The sequence below is a fragment of the Astatotilapia calliptera genome, chromosome 17, assembly GCF_900246225.1.
Source record: "Astatotilapia calliptera chromosome 17, fAstCal1.2, whole genome shotgun sequence".
Taxonomy (NCBI): Eukaryota; Metazoa; Chordata; class Actinopteri; order Cichliformes; family Cichlidae; genus Astatotilapia; species Astatotilapia calliptera.
Genome location: NC_039318.1, coordinates 24,788,863 through 24,811,331, shown reverse-complemented (window position 1 = coordinate 24,811,331; position 22,469 = coordinate 24,788,863). Strand labels below are relative to the sequence as shown.

Below are 22,469 nucleotides of genomic sequence, written 5' to 3'. Positions count from 1 at the left end.
CCAGCGGGACTACAGAGGGAAGATGGAGGCACCACTGCGCCCCTTCCTGCTCCTGACTCATCACCCATCTGTCTTTGCAGTTATGACTCAGATGCAACAACTACAGACCAGTATAGGCACTCATCAGAAACTACCAGCTATTGAGATCTGCTGACTGTGGAGGCCCTTTGAGTACAGCGTTCAAGACACTGAAGACTGTCCAATGTGGTCATAAAGCGATGGACATGGTCAGCGACAATACTCAGGCAGGCTGTGGTGTTTGAAGAGTGAATAACTGGTGCTATGGGTCCAAAGTGCCGAATGATACATGCTCTCATGTTGTTTACAACAAATTCTTATCCTAACACCTGAATGTTGCTGCTCAGACGCTTCTTCTATTGTCCCAGTTTTCGTGGGCCAGTGTGAATTGTAGACCCAGTTTCCTGTCCTTAGCTGACAGGAGTGGCACACTGTATGGTCTTCTGCTGCTGTAGCAGCAGGGTTCAATGCGTTTTGTGTTCCGAGATGCTATTCTGCATATTTGGTGGTTATTCGAGTTACTATTTCCTTCCTATCCGCTTGAAGCAGTCTGACCAGTCTCCTCTGTCATCAACAAAGCTTTCACAAAGCTCACTGGATGTTATCTGTTTCAGACAGTTGTCTGTAAGGGTCACGGTCCTTTAGAGAAAAGCTCGAGTTAGCAAACAAAAGAAACTCCCAGCTGCTGATTTTTACTCATATGAAGCCACCGAGGTTATAAGACTTCAAAGTAATAATCTTAGAATAAAATCACTTTAAGGGTTTTTGTAGAATTTGTTTATCGGATAATTTTCCTAAATTTCAAGAGTCGTTTAATATCTGCTTAATGCTTAGACTGCCCCAAGTATTATCATTACTACTGTACATTTTATCAGTACTTCTCTGAAGCACAGAACTGTGTATTGATAAAGTGACAGATCGATGAATCAATATTAAATCACTAGCAGCTCTAATATTAACACTCAGTGCTGCTTTCTTCTTTAAAAAGGCCACTTCACCCCAAAAATCAAACATATATTTTCCTCTTATGGCTTTCTTGCAAGTTCATTTAAAACTACAATGTCAGGAAGCAAGCTAGCAGCTACCTGACATTGTAGTTCAGCTGAGGGGAGGATACCATGAATGTTTACATCCTGTCACAGCTCATTACGAAGAAGAACCTCTACCCAAGGGTAGAGGGGCACTTGTTTCTGCACACTTCCTGGTAACCAGGTCATGATTTCTAGAAATTTTAACCCACTGCGCAGAACATTATAGGGTGAAAATCTCTCTTTACTCACAGATTACCTTAGTTTGATCAATCTTATGATAAATAGAAATAAGTTTCAAGTTAAAACCAGCTTTCAATAAATAGCAATGATCCTTTAAGTGTGGATAAAGACTTGCACAGGATGAAGACCAGCTGAGGTGTCGGGCTGAAAAGCCCTGGACTGACTCTCGAGCCTTAAGCAGACTCTTCTGATTTATGGCCTCTGCACTGCTTACAAGGCTGCCGGTCACCAGACAAGAATAATGACTCTGAGATGACAAAAAGGGGAGGCGTGAGTAAAAAACCCAGTGAAGTCATATGAAGAAATAAAAGAAGAGAGAAGATAAAGGCCACTGAGAGAGAAAGATACAGAGACAGAGAGAGACTAAAGCACTAAGAGATCGATATGAATCGGTGTGCAGCTCAGTGCAGTGCAGCAGTCCTAACTGAGCTGTCACTCAAACTGGCCCGCCTCTGAACACCCATCTTCAGGGAGCTTTTAAAGAGCAGCACTACACCACGTCAGACAAATGATCTACCTCCACTCATCCATGCACACGGAGGCTGCAAACACACTGAAGGGGCGGCCTCACTCGCTTATCTTGGGAGGAATTTCCCTGCTTAAAAGAAGCTAAAACTGAAGATCTAATCTATGAATACCGGGATCATCACGTGGGGTCAACATGTGTGTAATCAGACTTACAAAATCCCAAAAATGCAGTGCAACTGAAAGTGTCCAGACACAAGCTATAAGCAGGAATGCCAATCATTCTTCTCTTTTCGGTTTCTCGGCTCATCCGTTTCACTCTGCAGATAATTTTTTACATGAAGGATCCAGTGCAGTCCAGGCTGGGCATTTGTACAGCAAGACAAAGAAAGCTGCACACCATGTTTGTATATTTTTACACAAGCTTGCAGGCTCAGGCCCAGTCTATACAAATGGCTTCCCTGCCGCCTCCCAGCTATGACCAACTGACCTCAGACCAGACCTCACCGGCCTAGGCTGCCGGGGGCTTCCCATAATGGACTATTTCTTCTTCACTCCCTCTGTGTTTATACAGGACTCTGGATTTAATCATTAGATATTAATAATCTCTGGCTCTCAGACACAGTGAGTCTTTTGTCCGGTCTTCCTCCCATCACCCTATAACCAGTCACGACAGATGGCCGCTCCTTCCTGAGCCTGATTCTTTCAGATGTTTCTTCCTGTTAAAAGGGAGTTTTTCCTTCCGACTTTTGCCAAGTGCTTGCTCATACTGGGTCGTCTCATTGTTGGGGTTTTCTCTGTATTATTGTCGGGTCTTTTGGTGAACAGGATTCGAACATTATAGGCCGGATCGTTGTTGCTTATGACAGGAAGTTACAGGTATGACTAGTCGGAGGAGAACATCAACACATTATCTAAAAGAGCACAACATAACGAGGTCATCACAGTGCTCACATCAGAATTCAACAACTCTACATTCAGCAAAGCTCCTCATAGACCAGTAACGAGCGAGACGTCCTCACTGGGACGTTGGAGCCTCTGAAGACTGACCGGCTATCTTAATACCGACTCAACACTGACTGAATCGCATCCTACCAACACTCCGAACATGCCACGACTCCCTGAGTAAAATAGGAACCATCTATTTTCTTATAGGTGATTTTACAAACTCGTAGAAACGGTTGATTTCTCCACACCCTCATCCTGTTCCACTTCCTCTTTGCGTCATGTCAATGAAACATTACCGTCATGCTCATTGAATTGCACATCCTCTGGAGTGCACCCTCTCAACAGCAAGTTCCTGCTACAAGCAACATTTACTCAGCAATAAAGACACCTTGCATAAAGTGGAACAGGATTGTAATGAGGTGTAATAATGAAACAAAGCAGCAGGAGTCTGTGTGTTCATTGTGTTGGAAAATTAAAAAAAAAAAAAAAAAAAAAAATTGGATGAAATGCAGGTGGTCCTCACTTGAGCGGCTCATCGAAGCGGATGGTGGCGGCGCAGTGGAAGACTATGTTGATGCAGGTGGTGAGCTTCTCCACATCCTCTGGGCTGATGGCCAGGCCCGGCTGCGTCAGCTCGCTGCTGATTGGGATGATCTTCTGGTGGAAATCGGGGTTTTCCTCCCTCACACGGTCGAAAAGCTGCCAGACAAAACAGAAATCACTAAAGGAAAGACTTTTATGTCTTAGCTAATTCATCAGCAGCGTTCAAATAATCGAACATTTAAATGCCATATACATTTTTCTTAAACTTGAAGAAGGCTGTGCTTTCTCGTAAGATGTGGACATTGGCATTGCATTGATGCTGTGTACGAAGTGAGCTGTATAAACAAACTTTGCTTATAGCTGTCAGGGAGAGAAGAACTATTACAGTCGACTCAAACACTAAAACACCATGGCAAGGAACGCAAATGTACTTTGCATAATCGCTTCAGGTGAGGAGATTGTTCTGATGCAAATGACCTGTACATTTTCATTTCACCAAAGCAGCGATAGTCAACGTGGACGAGATAAGACCGGTCAGACTGGACTGTTTAGAATCGCAACTTAACTCAAAATGTGGAAACAGCACATAGAAAGGAAAGCAAACAGACTGAAAAGTAAACTCACCTCATGAGTAGTAATGTTGTATTAGAGTGCATCTGTTTTAACAGGGTGGACCTAGTAACTCTCATTTTGCTGCTCTACCTTATTGAAAGCTACTAAAACAAAAGGAAAGATGCGTCCAATTGAGTTTCAAAGCAGCATTAATTCCAATTATAATCATGACAGTTAATCGATAAATGAGCTCTGTGAATTGACTATGAAGTCTTAATTAAAGGTGCCTTTTTTCACTAATGAATGGCTTCAACTAAAAGAAGATGGGACTAGGTGTTAAGCCAGGTAGGCTACAGATGTGAGAGCAGAGAGAGAGAAAAAAAAAAAAAAAAAAAGTAGCGTGCCTGCCACCGACCAATGAGATTTATCCATCTGTGCCATGAGTCACACTGTGGAGTGTTTCTTGATAAATGTCTCAAAGTAAACACGGGTCAGTGAGTCAGCTTGCAAAAGTAATCTCCTCTCTAAAGAAAGGAATTCACTCCCCGTTTTATACAAAAACACTATCAGGGCTGTAAACCTCTGACCTCTATCTGACAGGGCCATTTGTGCCGCTGTTCGCCGCGCTCTGCTGTACATTCATGCGGAAACGCAAACCCTACTCGTGTTATTCCACCTGTTTACGCTGCCGTTCCCCGACTTCGTGCCGGAGAAAATATTCCAACATGGAGGCGGGGATTATGTGAAGTCTCGTCTAGATTTACCGGCTCGTGTATCACACGCCGTTCGCTGCCCGACACCCTGCAGAGAGCTGAGCATGTCAAGCCAATGTTTGAGTCAGGAGATGCTTCCCAAAGGCAGCGGAGTCAGATGTCATGCATTTATCTGTGCAGCTCCTACCAGGAAATTTGGCTTTGCCTTGCTGCACAGAGCAGCTGTGTTCAAAAGGCCTTTCACAGACAGATATTAAAGGATGAGAAGGAGAAAAGAAGGGGAGTGAGAGGGGAAGTGAAGGGATTGGCATCAAAACGCGTGCGCGCTGTTATGGAAGTGCCGCCCTGTGTGTGTCAGCTGTCCTAAAAGCAGAGATCTCTCGCTTAGAGGACAGAAGTTGACTTAAACAGCTCTTTACAGTCATGCTCTGTATCCTCATCAATCCCTTGCTTTTTAATGGCACCCTACTCGCTCCCAATACTGTACACCATACTGCCCATATTAGGAACGAGCCCGCATGTACAGTATGCACTGTCATAACATCTGAGAGAAAGGGGTGGGGTTGGGGGGGTGTAAGGGATTTTCTCCATGCTCATGTAGAGCCGTTATTATTATGTAATGAAAAGTAACAGCGTTATCTCCCTCTGCTCGAGGCCAACAGCTGGTAGTAACGGAGTCTGCAGGGAGCAGGAGCAGAGGAAAAGATTCTGTGTGCAGCTTTCTCCAAAAAATATCAGCACTGCAAAAACTGTCCTTTCTGTGCTGCATGATTCAAGGAGCCGCCTTTTTTGGTTTTTCCTTGAACACAAATATAACAAAAACTGAACTTTCCCCAAGTGCTTATGCTCTGCTCTACTCGCATGTGATGAGGCTCAAGGGTAGCTGTCATCAGCTAAAAGAGCTCCGGCGGTAGGACAACGTATTCACAGCTCTGACACTTAAAGAAAGAAGTGTTAAAACTCCAACAAGTGTTTTCACAAATGCCGCCCAAGCACACGCAAAATTTGACAGTGCAACTGTGGCTTAATGAGATTTGCAACATTTCTTCAGGCTAAAACCACGTTAGCAACCCAGCAACTGAAAAAGGGTGAGTAATTTCCTCCATCCTCTGACCACAAACGGTGCAGAGCATGACGAACATAACAGTATGTAAGCTGATATTCTTGATATAACACAGACAGTGCAGAAAGACTAAACTGATGAGGTTACTGCTTGCCAACTTTAAACAATATATAACAAGCTATATAATGATAGTAAAGCTGCCATTTCTCCACATCAGAAGTAGCCAGTTGAGGTGGGAATCTGGGCATCTCACTAGGATGCCTCATTGGACACCTCCTAGGTGAGGGCTTTAAGGAATGTAGGGACCCTGGGGGAAGTTCCAGGATATACAGGAGAGATTATTAATACTGCTAGCTTGGGAACGCCTCATTCTCCAGAAGAGTGGACATATTGAATGTTGAATGTGGAACTGCCAGGAAGGAAGAAAAGAGGAAGACAACAGAGAAGATTCATGGGTGTAATGAAAAATGACATGCAGGGGGCGAGTGTCACAGAGAGGACACTGGGGATAAGATGAGATGGAGGCAGATGATCTACTGAAGAAGAAGGCAAGTATTTCCTGGTTAACAGTTATCGCAGATATCGGCGCATCTCCAATATTTATACTTAAAATACTACTGTTCTTTGAAAACTAAGTTTATTTTAAAAGAAAGTGAGTGCAGCTTTTATGTGTAACAGTCCTCATCCTTCCCATAGTTTATGATTTGCAGTAGAGCTTCCTGTGATGTTCTGGATGATCTCTTAAGAGACAAGTGCCACTTTGTTGCGACAGCCCCGTCCTGACTTCACCCTACCAGCACACGTAATAAAATAAAAATAGGGAAATACAGCATTTACTCAACAGCATACGTTTATCAACTTACTGGCAAAGTCCGCCTGCAAAACATAGCTCAGATTTTCTTTGGCAAAACGAGAAACGAGCTGCCAGGAACAAAGAAAGCCTCCTCTACATTTGAACTCGTAGTAGGTGAGCAGGTACACAAGCAGCTCTGAGCAAGAAGCTTCTTCTTTCTCTCCCAGCTGCTCACTTCTCTCTTATCTGGTTGTGTGAAACTGTACTCTCTGCTACACACAGAAATGCAGTCTCCATGCACTACACAATCAGTATGCACGTTTAAAAAGGATTAAATGAATAAATATTACATTTTGTCGTGCACTCTGACTACAGCTCACCAAATCATGGCACGTGCAGATCACTGAAGCACTTGTAACCCAAAGTTAAACTACAGAAAAAGCCAGAACGGAGAAAGAGCATCAGGGTCAAAAGGGTGAAAGAGGGCGTACAATGTGAGCTTCAGAGAGCTCTTTGTTACAGGCGCAGGCAGAGAATGGCATTGTGGGATTGAGGCCCTGCTTTGTAAAAAGCTCTCTGGGCGATAAGTGGCCTGTGCCAGCCTTCCACTGCACGTATTTACCACTGCACCCTTCTCCAACTCACGGGTGTTAGTGAGCAAACCGCCTTGTACAGGAAGACAATAGCCCACCAGTTTGGAGGATGCTGTGAGGGTGGGGGTGGGTGTTGGAGGGTGAAACATCACCACAGCCAAGTGTTTCAGTGCTGCATCCTGAAACAAAGTCATGGCCTTGAACAAGCAGCAGTTTCAGAAGTATAAAGTAACTCCTTTGGTTTAACGCACAGGTCTGAATGTGGTCATCACCTGTACTTCCAGTGCAATCGAGTGTCATTTTGTAGACCCAAAGGGCAATAAATCCTCCATCAAGAGTGCTTCAAGCAGCCACTGTGTGGACTTTCACAGAAACCCAACACTAATGGCACTTTCCTTTCAGCCCACCAAACCGAGATGCCATTTGAACAGCCTCACTTCTCGCTAACTGCCCTTTAACTCCACTCTTCTTGCGTGTTTTTTTTTTTTTTTTTTTTTTTTTTTTTTTACTGGACCCTTCACACAGACCATTTCCTCGATTCTCCAGGACCAAAAAAGTTCAAAGAGAGCTGCACAAAATGAGCAAAAAGACGACACACAAAAGCTGTGAGATCATTGGCGATGTCTCAGACTGTTATGCTGCCAAAATGTCAGGTAACAATGGGACACAGCACAAAGCAGAGCTAATGATAGGTATGCTTTGCACGCTTCAGGTCCAACGTGACCTCCTGAGAGGCTGGTGGCCCCGGCAGCAAACCAGAAGAGTCATAATGCTTTTAAACAAAGTCCCACATTTCTTTCTTCCTCTTTGTCTTTCTTATATCAGACCTAGGAGTGTAATTTCTGTAATTTTTCTAAAGCCGGCACCTCAGTTTTGTTTACATGCAGCTCTTCTGCACTTTGAATGAGTGACAGTACATATAAAAACATCCTGTTTGGTCACCTAGGTGACAATACATCCTGTCACCGCCTGTTGTCTTTGTTCCCCAACACGCTTTCCAGCACGGCTTCCACAACAAATGCATGCAATACCCTGAATGTTTTCAATGCTTCCGTCAGACACAGGGTTGCATAACCTTGCTGGCTTCATCAGTCTTTTCAGCCCTGCAGCATGCAACAGTCCCCCTGTGGATGCATCCTGCTGCTGTCTGATACAAAATAAAAGTTTCATAAGATAATTTTCTTTTTAAAATTAAATTGACTTTTTTTTTTTTCTTCAGTTGGATCTCGTCAGAAGTCTATTTGTAAAGTAAAACTTCATTTCTGATCCTCACAAAAGTGCAAAATAACGGGCGGCTGGCTTAGCCTCAACTTTATATCGGCAAGAAAGTTTGAAATGCACTGCACAGCTGGTTCTATGGACAACGAATGGGAAGCATAGAGCAGATATTTTGATATTAGCTTGACTGCTTTGAAACCTGCACATGTAGGTTACTCAGAGGTCATCAGATTAATGGAAAAGAATGTGTGTGTTTGAAAGGAGATAAAGACAGGGGTACACAGCTACTGCCTAATGCCTCTCCATCTTTAATCAGTAAACAAATTCAGTTTCTTGACCTCGAGCCAAGACTCACATTCATGGAACCCTTCTCTTTTAATCTGTTCATTTGTAGCACCTTTCCCCGCCGACTACCTGAGACGACCATACCGGGTAGTTTATATTAGCCGGGGAAGCTCTACCACAACGTGTTAGAAAGAAGCAATTAATGTATCTGTACCTCCAGTGTCGACCTCCATTTCCTGGCATGCACTGACTAAATTAGTCAAATAATAGGATACTCGCACAAACCAAATCTCCTCCTGGGCTGTCAACAAAAGGTTCTAGATAGGGTGAAGGATGCTGAATAACCATCATTATATTTCCAGATACCAGTGAGGTTCCCTCTCTCCCGTCTGCCTCAGTGACAACACCCGCGGTAAGGATGAAGCGCTGAGCCTGGGGAGAAATCAGAAATGCAAGGACTCTCATGGGAAGCTGTGAAGGAGGACAGATGTGTCTAACCCTCCTGAAGCTCTCAGCAAATTAAGGAAAAAAAATGGGTTCATTTCCAATCGTCTCCCGTGATATAAAACATACATTTTACAATCCTGTGTCACAACACATTTCAGCACACTCCTCCTCACAGTTAAAAACAAAACAAAACAGAAAACCCCCCCAAAACAATACCTGCCGTTTCAGAAATACCGCCTTAATAACGATTAGCTTTTTCTGGGTACCTGGCACCAAGATACCAAAAAATAGTTGATGAAAATAGGTGGAACAAGGTAAATGCAGGAGGGAGAGTTCTGGTTTACCTGGCAGCAAATGCCGCCTTTACAAGGCTTTATATTTCACGACTTGCTTAAGAGAGACAATACCCATTCTCTCTATTCAGCCATCTCATCCAACTGATCACGATTTGTGGGGAACAGCTCACTAAAGCAAAGTAATGAAAATGGAGGGTTTTCTCATGCCTGTGCTTACGTCGTACACTCAACTGAAGCGATCAATACGAGGGCAGTAATCAAGTCTGCGGTGACAGCAAATGCAGAGTTTCTGGGCTTGGCGTTCGGGAGGCCGCTGGCTTCCAGTCTTTAAGACAATGACCTCCTGCTGAGCGAAGGGGAATTTTATTACCCTCCAAGAGCAAAAGGAGAGACATAAGCAAGATTGTGTGCGCTGCTTGCTTTTCTGCCCATATTAAATGCTGCAGATAATTAGCTGTGCTCTCTTACCATTTATAAATGCCAAGTTCACTTGATAATTAATTCCAGCACTCCCCTCCTCAGCGTTAACTCTTTGTGCTTGTCACAGGAAAGCCCATCATTGTTTGAGTACCGGATTTACAGCAGTCTGGTGCCACCAATCTACAAGGCCTCTCTGGACCTTTTATAGTTTTGCTCAGGCAGTAAAAGGTCAGAGTGACATTAGCTCAAAACAAATCTCATTGCATTCGCAGCCATTTGCACTCTGCTTTTATGCAGAAAGAATGTGATCATTAACCACATGTGATGCACTGGATTAGACAAATGATGTCCGATTTGAGTCAATAGTCATAGTAATGATTTATTAGGTGCACCTGCTCAGTGACTCATTAATGCAAATATCTAATCAACCAATCATATGGCAGAAACTCAGTGCATTTAGGCATGCAGACACGGTCAAGTCGACCTGCTGAAGCATCAGAATGGGAAACAAAGGAGAACAGATAACCACAGTGGTAAATAACCCAAGCACCACTCCCGTCAGCTTGCTTTACCCACTACCTGGGGACCACTGGGCATCACCATCATGCCAAAGCTCAAATCCTGAACATTACCATTAGTTCACGGCTCTCAAATGGCCTCGACAGCCAGCAGATCTCAATCCTGTAGATCACCTTTGGGATGTGATGGTGCAATGGGAGACCACAAATTGAACACAAATCTTCTGCAGCTGTGTGATGCTATCATGTCAACATGGACCAGAATCTGAGGAAGACTTCCAGCACCTTGTTGAATCTGTGACATGACTATGAAAAGGCAGTTCTGAAAGAAAAGTGGGCCGAATCTCTTACAAACAATAAAGTGACGTTAAATATTTCGTTTCAAGACATTCTTTTTGAAGAATGTGGATCGCCAACAACTGTGTATATTATTTCCGTCTACTATTAAAATATCATCTTTAAGGCAACACGTCAGAAACTAGGTTCTTTCACACTGATCTGAGGGTGTTTCCGAGGACAAAACCGCCTCTCTGTGACCCTCTCTGCCCCTTTAATGACAGGAAACAGGATTGCATTCATCTCGACCAGACCAAATCTGAAACCATGTGTTTTCGTTCTTTAGTTAAGCCCCATTTGTTGACTTCACTTGCCTCCAGCTGTTCATACAATATTAAAAAGCCTTGATTCATGATTTGATTCTTTAAATACTTCAGGGTTATTTTTCTTTCAAGGATGAGATACAGAATATAAAACGCATTCTCAGACTAGGGCTGTTCGATATAACGATATATATCGGATCACGATATAAAAACTTCTATCGTTTCATTTTACGCTATTGTTTGTTTTGTGGTGTCGCAAAATAAACTGTTCACGGCAATATTTTTTCATCATTTTGATGGTCACTGTATTGGCTCTATTAATTTCTTAAAGTTCTCTCTTTCTCTTATATTTATTATAAACACACTATGGACGGACAAGCGCCTGTTTTTATGCGTTGTCCTTAGCAACAATAACGATAAAACCATCGCGTGTCCGATTGTTTATTTTCCACATAAACCTTTCAGAATAAAGCTCAAGATCCTGTTGAGACTTTTCAAAATAAACCAAATCACGTGAAAGAGTATGCAGAGTATTTACGGATGAGAAGTAAAAAAAAAGAGCCGTCAGGTGCTAAAAAATAAACCTTAGACTCAAACGTTAGAACAGGCTTTTTCCCCGCAGCACGCCGTGTAATAAATACTCAAAGAAAACAGTGGCCGTTACAACTTATGTCTAAAAATGTATCGTTTCATGCATCTGTTAAAACATTCGACTCCAGGTACACGACGCCCAGCTGGAAACACTTCATGCAAGTCGAGCTGCCCGAGATTCACAGAATTTTTGGAAAATTTTAAGTTTTTGTGATTTATATCGTTATCGGACGATAGATGTCTTAAATCGGGATATGAGATTTTGGTCACATCGCACAGCCTTATCTCAGACAGACATAAAAGTTGGCTAACAGACACAGATACCAGCTGTATAACAGCCTAATAAAATACCTGAATTTCATTCATCAAAACTGAAGCACAAACTTACTGGACATTAACATTTTAACTAATTAATTCTAGTAAAAATACTCCAAAAGACATCAACACTACAAATAGAGACTTGAGGTACGGTTCAGGGACTAATGGTGCAGCCGGTGTTGGGACACCTGAGAGAATACACCCACTAACTTTAAGCCTTAAGCCAACAATCTGTTGAGGTAGGAACAGGAAACTGAAGACGTCTGGAAGCAGCCACATGTGGCACCTCCAGGGACTGCAGTTCTCAACACTTTCAGCCTCACAGAAACATGGCGTTTCAGGTAGTCAGGTAGTCTCCCTCCACATACATCTGTGGAACACTGAGCAGGGCTGAAACAAGCTCCGGAAGAACACCCCCTCTTCCCAAACGGCTTCACCAGCAACCTTTATTATGCTGGTCTGTTTCATAAACTTGACTTAATTTGTGGACTAACTACATGCAATCCTTTTCATTCTCTCTCGAGGGAGGAGTGTTAGAGCTTTAGGTCACCTCATTCTGTTTGCCTAATTCATGCTATTGCACGACAAACAACCACAGAGGAACAAATGGCATGCTGAAGGCCAGACTAGCTGCCATATCATGTGCTCTAAATAGTCATCTCTTTGCAGGAGTCAGAGCAGCAAATGCCAAGTCACTGCACGCACCTTCATCCTTAGATTGCTGTTTAAACATACACACCTCAACACACCTTAAACACACTGCAATGCACACTGGCACACATTAAGTGAAGGATTTAGCTAATAAGCACTAAATCAGGAATTAACATTGGGAAACAGGATAAGAACAGGCTGACGTTTCCCCGGGGAGCGATAGATAGATGCTTCAGATGCTGGCAGCTGGCACGAATTTCATGCCCAGCTCCACAAGTGAAGCCCAGGGTTGCCCGTCAGGGACAGCAGCAATCAATGAAACTTGAATATTTATACTGCTGGAAAGATCACCTGGCTGTGGATGCAAACAAGAGGAAATCAATACAACAGTGCAGTTATATTAGATCAAAGTGTAATAATGGGTAAACGACTGAAAACCACAGAGAAGGGAGAGGACCCCATCCATAGTCACGGCTGTTTTCACATTGACATTTAATTTGTAAAAAACGAAATAGTGTCACACTTTTGTTACTTGTGTTTCACAGAGCTCAGTACTTTGGCATCACAGACAATGATAATCTTTATGCTGGTATCTATAATGGATCATATCCGTAAGCACGTGTTAATACTCGAATACTTTTTTCGCTCCACGCATACTCGGGTGTGACCATTTCCATGACGTGTCTTAAGCGGAGGTATTTCAGGCATCTTATCATACATCAAGCAGTGATGCACTACATTCATACTAATAACTCTCTTTATGTTCAAGTCTGGGCAGCTTCACAATGACGCAAGTCAGCCTGCCGTAATTGCAACGTCTCTAAACATTCCAACTCCTTCCTGAAGTGCCTCCAGATGAACCTAATGCAGGCAGAACGTTTATGATCATTTAGAGCCATCTGTGCTCCAGCTGCCACACTGATCAGTGAACAGCCTCTCCAGCATGACTACAGAGCCCCCCCCCCCGGTTACAGGATCCTGCCTTGTCGGCTAAATTCCAGAAGACCCCAGTTCCTACCGCAAGCATTCCACTTTCCACCTCTTCAGCTGACAGCCCAGCACATCCTTCACAGTTACAGAGCTGGTTCTGCAGTGTGCTGTAAAGCCTCAAACACTATGACTAGGCTTCAACAGCCTGCTAGTGGGTGGGAAAAGCATGCCACAGAGCAGGAGAGAGGCTTTTTTGTACCCAAAGGCCTACTTATCAAGTGCCTGACATGCCATTCGGCACCCGGTACCGCAGAAAGAGCTGCAGTCATCCAAATGTTTTCAGTGAATCAAAGAAGCCTCAGCGCAGACAGAAACAGAGAGAGACAGAGCTTAAATGTCAGAGTCGGAGCAGCGGAGAAGCACAGAAACAATGAGATTCCTATCGGTTTGTCCTTTTCCTGCTCGGGGCAGCTCATCTGATTGCATCCTTTGAAAAACACAATGGGACAGATCTCTTGGCCGTTACCTAGCAACAGGTGGTAAGAAAAGATACTGGCCTGGTTTGAAGGAGGAGAAGAGAGGCTACTTGAGAGACGAAGCGGTTCGCCTTCATGAATTATCCCAAATCTGAACAGAATAATACTGACCCGAGGACTTGCATGAATACCAATTAGTAGTTGAAGCTTGGTCATGGAAACTTAATGACATCACTTCTGAATGCAGACTGAGCATGAGCGAGCCTGCGGTTGGCAGAGCATCAAGCAGTGACCTGATAGCAGACACTAATAGACGGATGCCAAAACCAATGAAAAACCTGATGGCAGGGGAAATACTGCAAACACAAGTGGGAGATGTGTTAAAAATAATAAAAAAATCTGATTGTACACAAACAATTTACAACATTATATTTCCTTTTACTGATTTTTTATTTTTTTTTAAATTTGCCTGCATGGTGCTGCTGTGTGACACAGATCTGCTAGTGCGGCTTTGTGGGGTTTCCCAGTGACTCCTCCAGGACTTGTTCTTCATACAAGGCTTCACTAATCCAGCTTAATGAATCCTCATTAGGCTGAAATTGTCTTGGAAACTTCCATTCAGCTAATTTGGCAGCAGTAAAGAATCAAACTGGCACATTATGATGACTGACAGATTTCATTAAAGAAAAAAAAAACATGTATACAAAAGGTGGACGACTGGACAGCTTCCCAAAACACAGATGTGGGGAGAAAAAAAAAAAGCCAAAGTCTAAATTAGATAAATTTCCTTAAAGATGGCTTCTGTCATTTATGTAGTTGTTATAAATGTTCAAATTCCTTTTTCCCTTGGTAATTTTGAATTAAAATGGCTAACTGATGCCATAAAAAGGCAGGCAATGATTGATAACCATAACTGGTAACTGACTGAATCAGACTGCTCCCAACTGCTGAAGCGACTTCTTCTGCAGTAAACTGGAGTAAATGACCTTTAGGGGTCTGAGCAAACCCACAGTAACTAACCAGAAGCAGTGTATATATGTCAGATGAAGTGTGATTTGTTTGTGAAGCCTCGAGCTGAATGTTTCTGCTGTTGCCATCTTGCCAACAAGAGAGGCATGGATCTGCGACTGCAAAACAATTAACAGCGCACATCCTAATAATCCTGCCCAAAGAAACTTGAAATAAGCAAAATGTACAAAATGGGTTTCATTTTTTCTTTAATATGACCCGAAGAGAGCCAGGACCACGGGTCATTTTCCGACAGACTTCAGTAAGGCCACAGATACTGCCCCCGATGGGCTCTAAGAACAATGGCCTTACTTTTCAAACCCAGAAGCTGTCTGATGCCATCTCAAACGATTTTACTTTCACAGAGGCCAAATGTAGAACGCTTGAGTTAGTTTAATGTAGTGGCTTCAAAACAATAGCTAAGACACGTGCAACCCTAAAAATGGACTTTTTGTATGCATTTTGAAGAACTATGTGAAAGATCTGATGGACTCTGTCAGTCAGTGCTTAGCGCTCCTACAGTTTCCCCATTGTTTGCATTGAGTACCCTGGCTTTTATTACACAAATACCGTGTTATTTACTTTGTTTTATTTGATTTATTTAGTGCATAATCATTGTTCATTTAGTAACTTGTATGTATAATGTATAAATTAAAAGTGCTCTTTAATCCAAAACCCTTAGACTTCTTACAGGTTCAGGCTTTCTAGACTTGCAGCATTAAACCAAGTTAACATAACCCTAAGTATACAAATTATGCAGCTCTGTTGCTGAAGCGTCGACAAATAAACCGTTTGATCGTCAACGATTACTTTTCTCCCCTGAAAGCCACAGCAGAGGAGGGCCGTGCATGTGAAACTCCTCTCCTTGTCGCCCACTCTCGCCATTTCTGCTGAGCCTAAATTACAGGGTGTTATAACTGGCACTTTTACAGCGCTGTTGTGTCAGAGTAAACTAATTACATGGTGAGAGGCAGTCTCTGAAGCGGAGGCATCGCAGTCACCTTGACAAGAGGAGGGAGAAATAAAACCAAAAAAACCAAAAAAACTAATACACCCCCCCCCCAAAAAAGTGTTGTGCTACGTTAAGGTACGCATTCTCCAACTGCTGCTCCACTGCCATCACAGCAGCTGTGAGAATAATGAATGCAGCAGCAAGGTTCAATGAGAGCAGTAAAAATAGATGCTATCACAGGAAGGAGGAGTGATACAGAGGAGGTTTTCTTAGGTGTACTGACAGTTTGAGGCTGATGGTACACAGAGAGCAGAGGCCGGAGCACGCATCGCCTGCGAGCGAGCACATCGACGCACAGCAGCGTCAATCCTTTGGTCCTCATTAAGTCGAAAACAGTTTGGAGGTTTTTGTTGAGTCATGCTTTGCTGCTGATACAGCTGACGCCACATATTCGGAGCTCATCCTCACCTCTCTCCTCCTTTCTTCCCTCTGCTGTTGTCTCCTTCACCCATTTCCTCTCAACCCGCAGCTTTTCTCTCTGATCTTTTTGTCCTTAGGACATCCTTTGCCCCAAAGCCTCCCGACTTTATTAAACATCCAGTGCACTCATATTCTCCTACTTCTCAAAGCACACCAGATACACAGGGGTGAATAATGAAGTGGACCCCCGGATGAACTCAAATCACTCCGGTCGGATTTTGGAGCCAAGTTGGACAGCATCGATATAAGACTGACTGGGATGGCGAGCGCAGTGACTGCACTGGAGGGTAAAGTCTCGGAGGTAAAGCAAGACATATTGAACCAGGGGGCTCATATCGAAGAGGCCGAAGCCCGCATTGCCGAAGTTGAAAGCACACTTGAGAAAACAGAAACGTCACTGAACTCGGCTATCAAACGAATCGCACTTCTTGAAGCCAAAACAGATGATTTGGAAAACCGCGGACGACGAAAGAACCTGCGCGTCTTCGGCATAAAAGAGGGAGCAGAGGGGCAACAATCACTCTTCCACTTTATTAACATCCTGCTACCTAAGTGGCTGGGGCTAGCGCCCGACAAGTCATTCACACTGGAACGAGTGCATCGCACGCTTGCCTCCGGGAAACCAAACCAGAGCAGAGCGGTGCTTGTTCATTTCTTAAAATTCCAAGAGAAGGAACTGGTATATCGGGAAGCAAGAAAACAACAAATTACACATGATGGGGCCAAGATCACATTTTCACAGGATCTGTCTGCGGAGACGGTTCGGATCCGACGGTGATTTCACCCGGTTGTCAAACTGTGTATTGATATCAATGCCTTCCGTGGATTCCAGCACAACCCGTGCAGACTCGGGATCCTGTACGGTGGAAAGATCCACCTCTTCTCAACACCTCAAGAAGCCGAAAAATTCTACAAGAATCTGCCGAAGGAAACAGCAGAAGATGCTCAACACCAGTGAGTCGGTTAAACAACAGGTTAACCATTAAGACACTCCATAAGACTGCCTCTGCTTCAACATAACTGACCAGTAATTGAGTCACTGATAAGAGACCGATAAAATTTTGAGCTCGAATTTATGTGGGACAGACACTATCTCTACTTTCAAGATTAGGCTTAAAACTTTTTTTTGCTAAAGCATATAGTTAGGGCTGGACCAGGTGACCCTGAATCCTCCCTTAGTTATGCTGCAATAGACATAGGCTGCCGGGGGATTCCCATGATGCATTGAGTTTTTCCTTTCCAGTCACCTTTCTCGCTCACTATGTATTAACAGACCTCTCTGCATTGAATCATATCTGTTATTAACCTCTGTCTCTCTTCCACAGCATGTCTTTTATCCTGTCTTCCTTCTCTCACCCCAACCGGTCGCAGCAGATGGCCGCCCCTCCCTGAGCCTGGTTCTGCCGGAGGTTTCTTCCTGTTAAAAGGGAGTTTTTCCTTCCCACTGTTGCCAAAGTGCTTGCTCATAGGGGGTCATATGATTGTTGGGTTTTTCTCTGTATCTATGAAGCGCCTTGAGGCGACTTATGTTGTGATTTGGTGCTATATAAATAAAATTGAATTGAAACTTATGTTAACATAACTGAGCGTTTTTAAGCGCATATTCGTTCTAAGTTTGATCGCAATCGTTTTTGGGTTGTATATTAACAGCTGAACCTCAACTAAGTCTTTTTTTGTTTTGTCCTACCAAGGGTAAACTTTACTTTATTACTGGGGAAAAAATCTGTATCATATGGTTAGTATACACTGTCTGATTTATGGGGTTTTGGAGAGGTCGCGTTGACTAGTTACTCCTCAGTGACGTGGATTAACGCCCTCCAAATAATTTGTTCAAGGGAGGGGGGAGACATTTCCAACAAGGAAATGAAAATGTTCAATCAGAAATTGTTTACAAGTTCTTTATCTGGTATGTGTGAGTGTGTGAATGTATGTGCAAACCTGCTTCTTCAATTTTTCCTTTACTTTGTTTATTTAAGTAAACAGTCTGACAATATTTTATGGAGAAGACAACTAAAGAAAACATTTTGAACGTTAACATTACGACCTGGAACGTTAGGGGGATACGGAAGTTAGCTAAACTGAAACAAGTATTAAACCGACTAAAACATTTTAACTCTAGAATTATTTTCCTACAAGAATCTCATCTTACTGCATCAGAGATACATTTATTAACCAAAAGATGGCAGGGTCAGGTCTCTTCTTTTACTAGACATGCCAGAAGAGTCATTACTCTTATACATAAGTCAATCCCATTTCAAACTACGAGGGTGATTACAGATCCAAACGGGAGATATGTAATTGTGCAGGGCCGTATCTCCATGTTAGAAATAAATCTGATAAATATCTATGGCCCCAACGAGGATAACCCATCCTTCTATGAAAATCTATTTCTCACAATATCAACCTTGGAGGGCCTTTATATCATAGGAGGGACTTTAATTGCGCCCTGGACCCTAACCTGGATAGGTCGTCTCAAGCTTACTTTCTTATCTCTACAGAGTTACTACCTTGTGTTGAGAACTGTTGGTATAACAGTATTGTGATTAGTGATCACGCAGCAGTATGTCTATCAGTTAGATTGGGTGAAGTTGATCAAGGTGTAAAGCGATGGAGGATGCAAACATTTTTGTTAAAGTACCCATCATTTGTCAAATTTATAGAAACTTGCATTGATCAATATTTTCAAATAAATAAAGATGAAACCACAGCTAGTATTAGGTGGGAAGCATTTAAAGCTTACATAAGAGGGAAAATTATAAGCTACAGTAGCAACAGGAGTAAGCAATATAACCAAGAATTAAAATCGTTAGAAAGACAAACTAAATCTAATGAAACAGAATTTTACCAGAGCAATGATCCCACTAAACTAAACAATTTGACTATTCTAAGAGCCAGGTATGATAAATTAACAGCAGAGAAAGTGGCAAAAAGTTTAATGTGGACCAAACAATTCTTTTATGACCAAGAAGAGAAGGCAGGAAAATTATTGGCCTGGAGGATAAAAAAGATGCAAGCGGAAAAGGCCATCACCCACATAAAGTCCAAATCGGGTATTATAACACAGACCCTTTAGAAATAAACGAAAATTTCAGAGAGTTTTATCAATCTTTATACCAATCTGAATATACAGGAAACAGAGAAACACGATGCATTTCTTGATCAGTTAAAATTTCAAACCCTCTCAGAAGAGGATAAAACAGCCCTTGATAGTCCTTTAACATAAAAGACCTGTCAGAAGCCATAGACGACCTGAATAGCGGTAAAACGCCTGGCCCTGATGGACGTCCAATGGAATTCTATAAAACATTTAAAAATAAATTAATGCAGCCACTTCTTAACATGTATGAGGAGTCATATAAGTCCGGAATACTCCCAGACTCACTGAGATTAGCTACAATAACCTTTTATTGAAGCCAAATAAGCCTCCGACTGAATGCTCCTCTTATAGGGGAATTAGCCTTATGGGATGTGATTGTGTGTAAAGCACTCTCTAGGAGACTAGATAAATATGTGCCTAATTTGATAACAGACAATCAACAAGGTTTTTGTTAAAACGAGACAAGGCTATCATAATATAAGACGTGTCCTCAATGTACTTTATGAGAAAAACAATAGGGAGGACACTGCGCTGCTATCACTAGATGCGTGCAAAGCCTTCGATAGAACAGAATGGAATTATCTCTTACAAGTGCTCCCCAGATATGGACTAGGTGAAACATTCCTGAAATGGATCAGATTATTGTATACACATCCAACAGCACAAGTTTTAACTAATAATAACGTATCAAAACCTTTAATTTACAGCGATCAACCAGGCAGGGCTGCCCTCTGTCACCAATTCTCTTTGTGTTAGCAATAGAACCTCTGGCCATAGCTGTGAGAGCAAACGCAGGAATATCAGGGATAAGAATTGGAGGAGAGAAATGCATTTCATATTTGAGTAAACAACTCATGTGCTGTTCCTTTAGAGCAAGACAATATCTTTCCTTATGTAGGAAAGACCCTGAATATTGTATTTATCCCCAAACTCTATTGGAGAGAAATTACACTATACCAATGGCATCCCATCCTTGTTATCCTGGAAGAGAGCATGATCATAAGAATAAAAATGTTTTTTTTAAACCAAGAGATAAACAAGACTCCAACCTATCTCAGTAATACCAAACCTCCAGATCCTCTTATAGATTAACTAGTCTCTTGTTTTCCCCTTTAGCCGTCTGTACTTCCAATTAAATAACGTCCATTTCATTAGCGTTTTGGTATTTTTTGATCGGACCCCATATATTCTCTTGGTGCCTCTTCTGAAGCTCACAGATGAACTACTGGACTCTGGAGACCAGGGGCTGGATTTCTCATGTCGTTAAGCTTATTTCGCCATGGCAACACAAGCTGGTGTTATAATTCAAAGGCAAATTTCTATCGCTCTGCAAACATGCTTACAGCTGGCAATATGAATAAGCGATGTCAAATGTGCATATTCACTAAATGCCACATGGTTTACGATAGATAGATGCTTCAGATCTGGCAGCTGGCACGAATTTCATGCCCAGCTCCACAAGTGAAGCCCAGGGTTGCCCGTCAGGGACAGCAGCAATCAATGAAACTTGAATATTTATACTGCTGGAAAGATCACCTGGCTGTGGATGCAAACAAGAGGAAATCAATACAACAGGCAGTTATATTAGATCAAAGTGTAATAATGGGTAAACGACTGAAAACCACAGAGAAGGGAGAGGAGACCCCATCCATAGTCACGGCTGTTTTCACATTGACATTTAATTTGTAAAAAACGAAATGTGTCACACTTTTGTTACTTGTGTTTCACAGAGCTCAGTACTTTTGGCATCACAGACAATGATAATCTTTATGCTGGTATCTATAATGGATCATATCCGTAAGCACGTGTTAATACTCGAATACTTTTTTCGCTCCACGCATACTCGGGTGTGACCATTTCCATGACGTGTCTTAAGCGGAGGTATTTCAGGCATCTTATCATACATCAAGCAGTGATGCACTACATTCATACTAATAACTCTCTTTATGTTCAAGTCTGGGCAGCTTCACAATGACGCAAGTCAGCCTGCCGTAATTGCAACGTCTCTAAACATTCAAACTCCTTCCTGAAGTGCCTCCAGATGAACCTAATGCGGCAGAAACGTTTATGATCATTTAGAGCCATCTGTGCTCCAGCTGCCACACTGATCAGTGAACAGCCTCTCCAGCATGACTACAGAGCCCCCCCCCCGGTTACAGGATCCTGCCTTGTCGGCTAAATTCCAGAAGACCCCAGTTCCTACCGCAAGCATTCCACTTTCCACCTCTTCAGCTGACAGCCCAGCACATCCTTCACAGTTACAGAGCTGGTTCTGCAGTGTGCTGTAAAGCCTCAAACACTATGACTAGGCTTCAACAGCCTGCTAGTGGGTGGGAAAAGCATGCCACAGAGCAGGAGAGAGGCTTTTTTGTACCCAAAGGCCTACTTATCAAGTGCCTGACATGCCATTCGGCACCCGGTACCGCAGAAAGAGCTGCAGTCATCCAAATGTTTTCAGTGAATCAAAGAAGCCTCAGCGCAGACAGAAACAGAGAGAGACAGAGCTTAAATGTCAGAGTCGGAGCAGCGGAGAAGCACAGAAACAATGAGATTCCTATCGGTTTGTCCTTTTCCTGCTCGGGCAGCTCATCTGATTGCATCCTTTGAAAAACACAATGGGACAGATCTCTTGGCCGTTACCTAGCAACAGGTGGTAAGAAAAGATACTGGCCTGGTTTGAAGGAGGAGAGAGAGGCTACTTGAGAGACGAAGCGGTTCGCCTTCATGAATTATCCCAAATCTGAACAGAATAATACTGACCCGAGGACTTGCATGAATACCAATTAGTAGTTGAAGCTTGGTCATGGAAACTTAATGACATCACTTCTGAATGCAGACTGAGCATGAGCGAGCCTGCGGTTGCAGAGCATCAAGCAGTGACCTGATAGCAGACACTAATAGACGGATGCCAAAACCAATGAAAAACCTGATGGCAGGGGAAATACTACAAACACAAGTGGGAGATGTGTTAAAAATAATAAAAAAAATCTGATTGTACACAAACAATTTACAACATTATATTTCCTTTTACTGATTTTTTATTTTTTTTTTAATTTGCCTGCATGGTGCTGCTGTGTGACACAGATCTGCTAGTGCGGCTTTGTGGGGTTTCCCAGTGACTCCTCCAGGACTTGTTCTTCATACAAGGCTTCACTAATCCAGCTTAATGAATCCTCATTAGGCTGAAATTGTCTTGGAAACTTCCATTCAGCTAATTTGGCAGC

The 22,469-nt window shown here is 42.8% G+C and overlaps 1 protein-coding gene across 3 annotated transcripts in view; it reads right to left on the bottom strand.

Moving 5' to 3' along the window:
* Nucleotides 1-22,469, bottom strand: part of LOC113009713 (fatty acyl-CoA reductase 1) — a 76,925-nt gene that overhangs the window by 16,251 nt on the left and 38,205 nt on the right. For all 3 annotated transcript variants that reach the window (XM_026148186.1, XM_026148184.1, XM_026148185.1), the window contains exon 3: nt 3,226-3,401. In XM_026148186.1, the coding sequence (XP_026003971.1) occupies nt 3,226-3,401 (176 nt within the window). The remainder of the gene's footprint in view (nt 1-3,225; nt 3,402-22,469) is intronic.